The sequence below is a fragment of the Giraffa tippelskirchi genome, chromosome 8 (assembly GCF_054371585.1).
Source record: "Giraffa tippelskirchi isolate mGirTip1 chromosome 8, T2T-mGirTip1v1.2.pri, whole genome shotgun sequence".
In the NCBI taxonomy this organism is placed as follows: Eukaryota; Metazoa; Chordata; class Mammalia; order Artiodactyla; family Giraffidae; genus Giraffa; species Giraffa tippelskirchi.
The window spans coordinates 54030599-54043310 of record NC_137282.1 but is presented as its reverse complement, the minus strand read 5'-3'; the positions used below and the strand labels follow the sequence as shown (position 1 = coordinate 54043310).

Genomic DNA, 12712 nt, shown 5'->3' with positions numbered 1-12712 from the left:
CACAATTCCAAAAGCTATTAGAATTAAATATTTAGACTAAATCTTCAAGGACCAAAAGGGAGTATTTGCAGTTTAATGCAAAAATAAATACCACCTGACACACCAGTTACTTTCATTAGTTTGTTTCAGCTCCAGTGCTTCTAATGAAATTTAATTAAATTGATTGGCTACTTAAAGGTACAATATATATAAGGATAAGAGTCTTTCACAGTATGTAACATCTTTTAAGGGCTCCCCAGGTGGCGCTAGTGGTAAAGAACCTGCCTATCAATGCAGGAGACACAAGAGACTTGTGTTTAATCCCTGGTTCAGGAAGATCCCCTGGAAGAGGGCATGGCAACCCACTCCAATGTGCCTGCTTGGAGAATCCCATGGACAGAAGAGCCTGTTGGGTTCCAGTTCTAAGGTTGCAAAGAATCAGACATGATGAAGTGACTTTACACGCACACATCATCTTTTAAAAGCAAATATTGAGTAAATGCATCTTAGGAATTCAATTTATCACCATTGAACTAATTCTAAAGAACTGATATCACTAAGAAGATTTGACAAGCTAGAAAGAAACTGATACAATTTGGTGGAAGAAAGTATGTCATGGTTAACTACCAGAAGTTAACTGGTACCAAACAGAAGCAGGGTGGGATCTCTCAAAATGAGGTTTTTATTAGGAACTGGGTACAGCAATCACGAGGACTATTGCCATCAGCATGTGCATAACATTCTTGGGCATAAACATCTTGGTAGACTTTTCTCTCATTTTTCCGCTTTGTAATAGAAACTGTTTTCCACTTGGACCCATTTCTCAGCCTCCCTTGCTGGGAAATTTGGCCACGTGACTAAGCTCTGAAAGTATTTACAAAGGCATCCCCCACACCCACTTAAAAAAAAGAAGGATGCCTTTCCCCACCCTTTTCCACTGGAATGTGGACAGGTTGAGGTCAAGGAGGAGAACGCAGGTGAGGGCAGCCCTCCAGAGATGGCGATCATAGTGTTTGAAGGAGCCAAAACCCTGGTCTGAGAGGTGAGATACCAGATCCAGACAATTAGACTCTAATGTGACAGGGTGTGACTGGCTAAATAATATGCTCCCCCCACCAAAGATACCCACATCCTACTCACCTAGAACCTGTGATAGGCTACATTATGTAGCAAAGGGACTCTGCAGGTGTGGTGAAGTTAAAGATCTTGAAACAGGGAGATTACACTGAATTATCCAAGTGGGCCCGATGCAACCACAAGGGTCTTCAAAGAGAGATACTGGGGGGAGGCATTTAGAGAAGGTGATGTGACCACAGAAGCAGAGACAGAAAATCAAAGAAGCCATGCTGCCTGTTTAGACGATGGAGGAAGGGGGCAAATGCCAAAGGGAGCAGCGGCTTCTATAAGCTGGAAAAGGCAAGGAAACAGATTCTCTAGACGGCTTCAGGAGGGGGTGCATCCAGGACCAACAGTTTTTTTTTAAACTTTAATATTATATTCATTTAGCCCCATATACCTAAAATATCTTTTAACACAATCAACATGACAAGTATTCACTAGACAGTTTAAAAAAAAAAGTAAGCTAAGTCTTTGAGATCTGTGTTTGTGTTTTATGCTTATTGTTGTTGTTGGGTTGTTTAGTTGCTAAGTCGTGTCCGACTCTTTTGTGACTCCACGGACTGTGGCCTGTCAGGCTCCTATGTCCATGGGACTTCCCAGGCAAGAATACTGGAGTGGATTGCCATGGCCTCCTCCAGGGGATCTTCTTGACCCAGGGATTGAACTCGAGTCTCCTGCATTGGCAGGCAATTCTTTACCACTGAGTCCAGAGCATATCTCAAAGAGGACTAATCATATTTCAAATGATCAATAGCCAACCACTCACTAATGGCTACCATGCTGACCCTTGGACCCCAAGGAGATCCAACCAGTCAATCCTGAAGGAAAGCAATCCTGAATATTCATTGGAAGGACTGATGCTGAAGCTGAAGTTCCAATCCTTTGGTCACCTGATGCGAAGAGCTGACTCATTAGAAAAGACCCTGATGCTGGGAAGATTGAGGGCAGGAGGAGAATGGGGCGACAGAGGCTGAGATGGTTGGGTGGCATCACTAATTCAATGGACATGAGTTTGAGCAAGCTCCAGGAGACGGTGAAGGACAGGGAAGCCGGGCGTGCTGTAGTCCATGGGGTTGCAAAGAGTCAGACATGACTTAGCGACTGATTGACAACATAACAATGCTGAAAATCTTAGCTCCAGACTTAAAGAGATGACAGGGAGAAGCAGGTGAGGCAGGCATAGGACACTGTGCTAACTGGGCGGGGACGATGGAAGAAAGGAGTCAAATCCCCCTTCTTGGGTCTTCTTCTTTTTGTCCCCAGCCCCAGCTGCAGGAGTTCCCCAAAGCTCCACTTTTACTCATTGCAGAGCCAACACTTTGATTTCAGTCCAGTGAAACCTACTTTGCACTTCTGCCCTCAAGAACTGTTCAGATCATGAATTTGTGTTTAAGCCACTGAGTTTGTTGTAATCTGTTAATGCAGCAATAGGAAACTAACAGAGGGTGATTAATTTCTAACTATTGTCAGCCATGTTTATTTAGGGTGCGAGACACAACTGATTAGACCTGAGAACAACTTTAGATGATTAAATACCTGCAACAAGGTACTGTGACAGCATGTTAATATAATTTTCTTCCATTGCCTGTGTTTTGGCTAAGGTCCCAAAGCAGGGAACAATAGATGCCCCATTGTTCCACATATATTCTCAAAGTAAAGAATTAGATCATCCATTCATCCTTGTGAATATGGAGGATAAAATAAGGTTCTGCAGTATTAACACATGCCCCACCTCCAGATTATATGAGGTTAGGCTGAGAATTCACTAGTGGGTGGAAAACGTTGGTGGCGAGGGCTTCCTTGAAGGCAGTTGATGGGCTGGGCATTCCCCAGCCTACGTCCCCATCTCCTGAAGCCTGGGAAGTGAGCTCCTTATTTTGCCTGGCCACGGGCTCTCTGGAGTTTGGGGGTTGTAGGAATTACCATGATCAGGATGAAGCACAGACTCAGTGCCAGAGGTGGACCAATCATGGAGCTCAAGAAGCTTAGGTTTCACGATCGTCCACTGCGTGAGTTCCCTCCAAGGCCTGTAGGAAATTTTATATTCATAAAGTATATTCGTCTTAAACAGGAATTCCCACACTAAGCTACAGAGTGGAAAATGTGTATCTGCTCTGGTCTCAGTGCAGGGCAGAGGAAGCCTCAGGTGCATGGAGAGCCTGGAGCAGTTAGCTGGAAGAGGTCAGGTCCAGGCCAGCGGTCCTCAGCTGGAGGTTGGTATTAAATACCGAACCCGCGTGCCAATGCAGGAGACATGAGAGATTCGGATTCAATCCCTGGGTTGGGAAGACCCCCTGGAGGAGGGCCCAGCAACATACTCCAGTATGCCTGCCTGGAGAATCCCATGGACAGAGGAGCTGACAGGGTTGCAAGAGTTGGACACACACACCACCGTCCTCACGAGAGAAGGAGCCATCACGCAGGCATCTGCCGTAGGCTGCGTGTACCAAGGCCAGGGTACAACTGTGCGGGCCAGGGTCTCTCTCCTCTCTGGTGATCCCCCTTTCCTGGCAGAGCCTGGGAGGAGGGTGGGGGTGCGGGGCACTGGGACACAAGAAGGAATAGCTTATGAGAGGGGGAGCAGGTGAGGTAGGAAGAGACAAGAAACTGATCACGTCCTTTCTCCCCAGGCAAATGAGAGCTCTCTTAGATGCAGCCCATCAACTGGATCTGCTGAAAAAGGAGGGGTGAGCTTGAGTATATTGCTCAAAGTAACAAGAATGGTGGTAGATTTACATTAAACTTAGCTTTTTCTAATTCAAAAAGGGGCATGTACCCTATAGTTCAGTGTCACTGTCCACAGTAGCCAAGAAATGGAAGCAACCTAAGTGTCTATCAGCAGATGAACAGATAAAAAACGATGTGGTACACATATACAAGGAAGATTTGTTGTTTAGACACTAAGTCGTTTCTGACTCTTTGTGACCCCAGGGATTGTAGCCTGCCGGGTTCCTCTGTCCATGGGATTTTCCAGACAAGAATACTGGAGTGGGTTGCCATTTACTTCTCCAGGGGCTCATCCTGGCCCAGGGATCATACCCACAACTCCTGCATTGGTAGGTGGATTCTTTACTGCTGAGCTACCTGGGAAACTCACAGGGAATATTGCCCAGCCATAAAAAGAAGGAAATAATGCCATTTGCAGCAATATGGATGGACCCAGAGAATCTCATACTAAGTGAAGTCAGTTACAGAAGGACAAGTATGATATCACTTACAGATGGAATCTTAAAAAATGATACAAATGAACTTATTTACAAAGAAGAAATAGACTCACAGACATAGAAAACAAATTTATGGCTACCAAAGGAGAAATGCGGGGAATAAATTAGAAGTTTGAAATTAATGGATACACACTGCTAAACAGAAAAATAGATAAATAACAAAGTAAGGTCCTATTGTATAGCACAGGGAATGATGTTCAGTGTCTTATAATAACCTATAATGGAAAAGAATCTAAACGAGAATATAAAAGTTAAAGGGATAGTCACTCAGTCGTGTCCAACTCTTTGCCCATATATATGGGCTTCCCTGGTGGCTCAGCAGTAAAGAATCTACCTGCAATGAAGAAGCTGCAGGAGACATGGGTTCAATCTTTGCATTGGGAAGATCCCCTGGAGGAGGGCATGGCAACCCACTCCAGTATTCCTGCCTGGAGAATCCCATGGACAGAGGAGCCTGTCCGTGGTGCTGCAACAGTCCATGGGGTCTCAAAAGAGTTGGACACGACTTAGAGACTAAACAACAGCATATATATATGTATAACTGACTCATTTTGCTGTATACTTGAAACTAACACAACACTGAAAATCAACTACAGTTCCAAAAAAAGAAAAGTTTAGTGAGTTTTCTAGTTCCCAATTCAATCCTTTTCCCCTGCCTTTGGTCTCTGGGATACTTTTGGAAGTTCTGATTTAAAATGCTACGGTAAAGCCGCCTGGGAGCGCAGAGGCAGAAAGGAAACATTGAACTTAGATGCTGCTGGGGTAGAATTTCCCCAGCTGGGAGGTCTAGCCCCACAGCAGCTCTAACTTAGTCACTTCTTGTTTAGCAACTGCCATGTGCATCGATTTCCACTTCTGCACAATTGATTTTTGCTTCTGTTCCCATTTGTGCCTTTGTTTTTGGACAGATATCATATGATGAGTGTCTGAGAATGGTCTCTGGGAGGTCAGCGGACCTCATGAAGGAGGGCCTTATTTGTCGATACAAAAATCAACACGCAAACGCCCAGATTTATGGAGGAGACAATATCATCACTGAGTTTAACCTCAGCCGCTTTGTTTCCTACCCGAGCTTGATGTGCAGTGATTTAGAAAAGAACTTGAGCTACAATTGTAAATCTTGAAGACACCGCATTCAGATTATTTAAGAGTCTGACCATAATTATGGCTGATGCACGTTGTCGTAGGGCAGAAACCAACACAACATTGTAAAGCAATTTTCCTCCAATCATGCAAAATTACATTACCATATGTAAAATAGATAGTCAACCAGAATTTGCTGTATGACTCAGGAAACTCAAACAGGGGCTCTGTATCAACCTAGAAGGGTGGGATGGGGAGGGTGATGGGAGGGAGATTCAAAAGGGAGGGGATATATGTGTACCTATAGCTGATTCATGTTGAGGTTTGACAGAAAACAGCAAAATTCTGTAAAGCAATTATCCTTCAATAAAAAAATAAATTAAAAAAATAAATTAATTAAAAAATGCAAGAAAGAAGACTCCGACCAAAAGTCTTCATGTGCTTTCAGTCATTTCTTGGTGAAGAATTTTCCAGTACATTAGAAAGATCAATAAATTCCTGGTGGGCAATTTCCTTGATAGAACAACAGTTCTACACTCAGTCATTTATTTCTATAGAGGATTTACTGTTTTTCCATCACCATCTTAAATACTCGCCAAGGAAAAACATCTATTCATTCTCAAGATGGCAACATGCTACAGCAAGTATAAAAGTATTTCTTGTTCTTCTTACTGCAAAGGTTTGAGATCAAAATTTTGAATTTTGATCATGTTGTGTGTTTTCCTTGACAATATTTAAAAATATCTTTCTAGTTCTCGCTGCAAACCAGTATTGATTTTTAAATGTCCAGCAAGTGAGGGTGATGAGGGATATGAACTGTGAACCATGACTTCAGTTCACAGGGATCAGGACCACTGACTCTTCGAGGTACAGAGGCCAGTTTCCTGGAAGCAGCGAAAGACACCACGGCGCGGTGTCCGCTCGCTCACCGGCTGTGGTTTGGACCAGTGAGGAAATCTGCAGGCATCCCTTCCCTATCCATAATTACTTATTGATTTCTCGTTTCGTGAGTGCAACAGTGGCAAGCCCAATGAGATGAATCCCACGGCAGTAGGAAAAGAGAGTCCTGAGTGATTCAGGCAGTGAAGGGCATGACTTCACTCCCATCAAAGCTCATTATTCACTGGCTGAATGGTACCTGCGGCCTGAGAGTCTGTCTTCCCGACAATAAAAGGATGGACGTTTAAAGATTAGTTTTATGTTTTGTTTCTCTCATCCAGATGGCAACAGTGAGGACAATATCTCTATCCACAGAAATACTACCTTGTTCGGTTTCAAGTTTTCAAGCACAAGTGGTTTGGCATTCTTTGAGCCACAAGCTAATTGTGCAAGATCCCAAGGGGTAAGGGTTGGAGGGTTGGGGGGGCTGGGGAGGGGAGGCGTGGGAGGGTCAAGGGATGTTGGGGAGCGGTAGGAGCGTGGGGGACCCCGTAGGACCACAACTATAGAAACACGGGCCATGACTATTCGTGGGGGAGAATGACTCTGGTTTCTAACCTTGGTGACTATCAGCAGAGTTTGATTCTGATATCTGATCTGTCTTTGATTTGATCCCTGCATTTATGAACAAAGGACTTTGCTCATAGAGTGGCTGAGTAGATGCTGTTCTTTCTGAAGCTCTTGGTAATACTTAGAGCAAAATAATGAGCCTAAGTATTATAAGCTGAACACCGGAAAACCTGTCTCTCTCTACTCGACAACAGGGGCTGCCCCGATGCTGTGTCCTGGCCTTAAGTTCTAAGTTTTGCACAGTGATGAAAATGTAACTTTCAATTTTTAGGTTTTGCTTTTTTCTTTTTCAGTCGACAGCTGTAATAATAATAATAAATGCTGCTATCCCTACAACGGAAAAGGGATGACCTTGTGAAGATATGATGACTGGCTTCAAAAATAGGAAGGCTATCCTAGAGAAGAGAAAGTAGATTTTTCAGTACAGCATTGGAGGACAGATAACACACATATGGAGATTTTTACATGTAAGAGTTCTGAAAAATCATAGCCACCCCAAAATGGAATAATATGCCCCCTTAGGGAGTGATTTGCAATGGAGAGTTAAGCTACTTGGTTAGCCAGAAAGTTTGTTTGGTTCTACATGCTGTTACAGAAAAATCAGAATAAACTTTTTGGCCAACCCGACATTTGAACAAAAGGAAATGACTGCTGGAGCTGATACGACACCTTTCTTCTTTTAGTAAAATAACTCCCTCCTCCTGCCACCAAGCTTTAGCAGGGTTCCTGGTGGCTCACTTTTCCTACCCTCCCTCACAGCCGGGTACGTGGCTGTGGCCACATGACTGAGTTCTTGGTCGTGGCAGAGAGCAGAAGGTTGGTCCCTTTTGCAACACGTGCTTCAGAGAATATCACTTGCCCTCACTTTTCCTACGGGCTGCAGTGAGAGAGGAAGAGCTCGGTTAGGGAGCTTGGTACACACAGGCAACGATGATACCCTAGTACAAGGCAGGATATAAGAAGACAGGTCCCAGGGTCACTGCTGACTCTGGACCACCTGCCTAACCAGGTACAGGTCCATGAAACAGAAAGGGATACTTGTTTAGCTTGTGTTTCTGAATTTTTGAGTCTCCCTGTTAAGAGTAACTTAGCCTGTATCCCAACAATACAACTATGTGGTTGTTTTTTTTGAGATGTGCATATGATTAAGGTATCATATAAGGGTTTATAAAAAATGCTTGCTGAAATTTTATAATTCTATGTCCCCATTCCCCCCCAAGTTTATCTCCTTTTTTTCAAAACCAGTTGTCCCAACAAACCCTACCATCATCAAACATAATCACGCTGTCAGTCATTGACCTCCATTTTTTAAAGTACCAGTGTTCAAAAAGGCAAGAACTTTTGATCTCCTGCTTTTCTTTCAGCCCTTTATCAAGTCTGCTCCAGGGCTCACCTTCTTTTCCTTTAGAAAACATCCTCTGCAAAAATACAGATGATAAAGATATTTGAAACTTCTCTTTGTGGTTAACTAATCTTAAGGATTTTTTTTTAAGGTGATGCATTGTTTAGCTTTTGTGTGATAACATTCTTCTGTTACTTTTCCTTTAGGGGAGAAAAATCAGAAGTCCAGGCCTCATTGAAGTTGAAGGTTTGGATGATGCAAATCCATTTTGGCTCACAATGTATCTGGACTCCAACATAATGTGGTCAACACACCCAGCCAAAAGAATATTCTGATTTATTAAATGGATCTCTAAGTGAAATAAAGTAGTTGAGCTAATGAAATGTGGTTCTGGCCTCTGTGCTTGGGTCCTAAGGAGGAAATAAGCCAATTATAGATGGACCTTTAATTCCGTTCCATAGATATGCCATCGTTATTTCAATTTACATCTGTCTATTCACATTTTTTCCTCTTGTCCATAATGCTCTTTTCCTCTTATCTCCTAATTCATGCAAACTCTATAGATTCTTCGAGATTTTGCTCTGTAATTTTCTTTCTCTTAATTTATCCAGTAAATCCATAATACCTAAATCTGAACCTAATGCAGTTGCCAATCACTGTTCCATATTTCACTTTCACCCATAATAGCTGCTCTACATATCACGTTTTCTTCGGAACTCTTCCTTTCCTAAGCCTATAATAGGTATTTAATAAACTGATTAGAAGCACGAATAATTATAGATATGGATCATGCATTTAGAAAATGTTCTCTCAATTGTCAGTGATGTACAAAATAGAAATCTATTGCCTCACTGATTAAAAACAATTTATCAGGATGAATGAATTTGGATTTTCTCACCACAGGACCTTTCAAAAAGAAAATCTCTTGTGAATTTTGAGCTTTGCCATTGTAGCACTTGTACTGAGCACAAAGTCCTCATTTCATTTCGCAACTGCACAATTTGGAAATCATTAAGAACAGCTCTTTTTCAATATTTTAAAATCATGGGTCAACTGAAAACATCACGTTCAGCTTCTCCAGCCCATCTTTCTTGAATCCCCTCACATAAGACACATTTTTAAACCCTCTTTAGCTCTTGAGTTTTAGCTCCATTAAATTTCTGACAACATACTCTTTTTTTTTTTTCTCATGGCAAGCAAAAGACAATTACACTTTCTGAACTCGACTACCAACACAGAAAAAACTAAAATGGAAAACTCATACTATGATTCAACAAATAACTTGTGGAGTCTCTAAAAGCCGTTTCCCTTCAATGCACAGAAGTATAAGAAGGTGTATTTCAGCAAAGAAATGGTCAGAATCCAGGGAAAGTGGAGTTTATTTGAGGCAGTAATATTTCATTGAACTTCTGGAGCCACTGATTTAGAACGACCAGCTCTTTTCTAACTTATAGTGTGTTCTCTGTGTCTGGCTGCCTGTTTAGCCGAAGGATCTTGTCCCTGGAGGGAATTCGTTTGGCTTTTGAAAGAGTCCCAGAAGGAACCAAGGGATGTGCATTTCAAACAAAACAGGCAGAATGGAACTCAAAACACTTTAGACAAATAGCAAGATATTTAGGAAGGTATATAATTAATCCAGAACACTTCTGCAATATTTCAGCCTAAACATACTTCCTCTTAAGGAACAGAAAAATCTTGAAAGAGATTTCTGAAATATATGGGCTAAACTTTAAACTGAAGTACAAAGCAATGAGCTTATGGGAAACAGGAAGACCTTGGAGAAATCTAGAAACAGACTCTAACTTAGTAGAATCAGTCATTAATATTTAACTTTCTCCCACAGGCTTAGAAAAAGACCAATTTTCCCTCTGGCAAGATGGATCTCAGCCCTTCTTTACCCCTCTTGAGCCTCTTGCTGTGGCCCCACCTCCCATCCCAAGACTGGGATGCTGGGGACCAACGTGGCAGTGATTCTTGGCTTCCCCCTCCTCCATGCAGGCTGCCAGGGGAGGCAAGGAGGGGCTCTGGGAAGTTGATGATGAGGCTCTGTTCACGCTTTCTGAATCCCTATGGAGACCAATGTCTACGCTGTTTTCTCTGCCTATCTATCAATGATGTTCTCTGCTCCATTTGTTAACTCAAATCTATCCTGAGAGCTCTGATCATTGAAACGACTCACATATGCTGTCTGGTAACAACAAAACAGTAACTTCTGGGGGATGCTGTTAAAGAATTCTTTGCTCCTAACCAAAAAAGAAAAGTTGTGCACCTTTGTTTACGAACATTTGGAAAAGAATCATATAATCAAAATTTTTAGATGTGACCTTTTCGCTTAAGGTTATGTTTCTAAACTATTTTGGGGAGGAAGTCCCCTTTGAAATGTATGATATAAACTTCTGCCTGCCTCTGGGGAGTCTTCTGAGCAAACACCCAGGCTCTTCCTACGATCTATGGCCATCATTAGGATTATCAGCCCTTCACCTTGCGTGTGATGGGTCAGTGTCTTGGATGTGGAACGTGGGTCTCTACTCAGTCTTCCTAGGTTGCAAGACTTCTCAGCCTCCTGAACTGCCTTTTACCTTTTTTCTGTCTCCTCTCCACAATGACTTCAGTTATTTATTGGCAGTTGTTGACACTTTCGTGTGTGAGAGTGTGTGCAAAATCCCTCAGTTCATTGCTTTTTAGTCTCTTATACAATATAGGAGCTCAGAAACAAGCTTATTTTCTTGAAGGTAAGACTCTACAGCTATAGGTCTGTCCAATCCAGAAAGTTCATGGATCTTAGCATATATTCAGGGGACACTTAGCGACCCTTTTTTTGCTTCTTCACTGATTCTCGTTTCACTTGTGTTTCAATTGCTCAAACTCTCGGACAAGGCTCCTTCGTATCTATGACACATCTTGTTTTGACCAAATATTGTCTTTATGCTCAGAGTCTGTGTGCAGCTCACGAGCCAGGAAGGTAAAGCAAACCTTACCTTTTTGTAGAGACTCCTCAGATCTCGGTACTGCCACATGCTGTTGAGGACCTGAGATGCCGCCTTGACCACCTTCGGAGAGTGTCTGATAAAGAAAAGACAGGACACACAAGCGGTGAGCGGGACAGCTGGTCTTCAAATGACTTGGCAAGAAATAGCAAGAATAAAGAGAATAAAAGCCTCGTGGCTTTTCTGGCTCTTTTCTTTCTCCAGTCTGGACAGTGCAAAAGATGCATGTCACCAGTGTCCAACCTCATTCTCCCCCCGACACCCATGGCAGGGGGCAGGGTCGGGGTGGGGGGAGGAAGGCCTTGCAATTTGGAAAAGAATTTTCACAATGCAAACCCAAGAGCAGTGCATTGAGTCAGAATGCAGGTTCAGCACTGGACTAGGAAATGGAACAGAAAAATAGTGACCAGGAAAGGCAAGATTAAGAGGTTTTAATAGTTGTGTTGTCTAACCTGTGTAGATGGCTCAGTGGGTAAAGAATCCGCAAACAATGCAGGAGACACAGATCCTTGGGTTAGGAAGATCCCCTGGGAGAGGAAATGATAACCCACTCCAGTATTCTTGCCTGGGAAATCCCATGGACAGAGGAGCCTGGCAGGCAGTAGAAAGGGTCGCAAAGAGTTGGACATGACTGAGCGCAAGCAAGGAGTAAGGAAAAAAAGATACTCATTTTCTCAGCTGAAGCGTGAGAGTGTGTATAGCGTTTGCTCTACTGCCTGAGGGGTGTACAGGGACCTGCTTTCCATCTGCTGAGGAAGCCAAGCACAGGCGATTGGCATGGAGGTGACCTGTGCACTCACTGGCACACAGGCTCGCTTGTATTTGTGTGGAGGGATGAACACGGATGAAAGAATCTATAAACAATAGAACAATTGTTCTTCATACAATTCACGTTCTGTCCTCCAGACCAGAGTGAGAAACTCAGGTCCCGTAAACCTTTGGACTAGCGGTTCTTACAATTTTTTTTTTTTTTTGAGTCATGGCTTTGAAATCCTTATGAATCTACCGCTAAATAATGGTTCGGTGCCAACCTGCATCTCAGATCAGACTCTAGGTCAAGACATCTATGTTGATTCAATTCGATCTGATTCTTGGAAATCACTTTGATGAGTGGTGAGGGCCCTGTTAACTACCTTTGGATTCTTTGTTCCAATGGGCTGAGTCCACAGCCAGTCTGACAACCCGAGTGGCTGACATGGCATTGTGTCTGATCTCAAGGGCTGGCACACTTTTGCAACAAAGCGTCAGCTATCAAATATCCTTTGATTTGTGGGCCATATGGTCTCAATTGCGGCTACTCAACTCTGCCATTGCAGGACAAGAGGAGTCATAAATAATACATAAATGAATGGAAGTGGCTGTGTTCCAATCAAGTGTTATTTATAAGAAAGGGTGGACGGTGGGATTTGGATCATAGCTGGCTAACTCTTGGTTTATGCAGGGACTCCTGGAGTTGGGCAGGTCATAAC

General features: G+C 42.9%; 1 protein-coding gene across 3 annotated transcripts in view; it reads right to left on the bottom strand.

The window, feature by feature from the left end:
* Nucleotides 1–12712, bottom strand: part of CTNND2 (catenin delta 2) — a 1052534-nt gene that overhangs the window by 32997 nt on the left and 1006825 nt on the right. For all 3 annotated transcript variants that reach the window (XM_081517461.1, XM_081517462.1, XM_081517463.1), the window contains one exon: nt 11235–11319. In XM_081517461.1, the coding sequence (XP_081373587.1) occupies nt 11235–11319 (85 nt within the window). The remainder of the gene's footprint in view (nt 1–11234; nt 11320–12712) is intronic.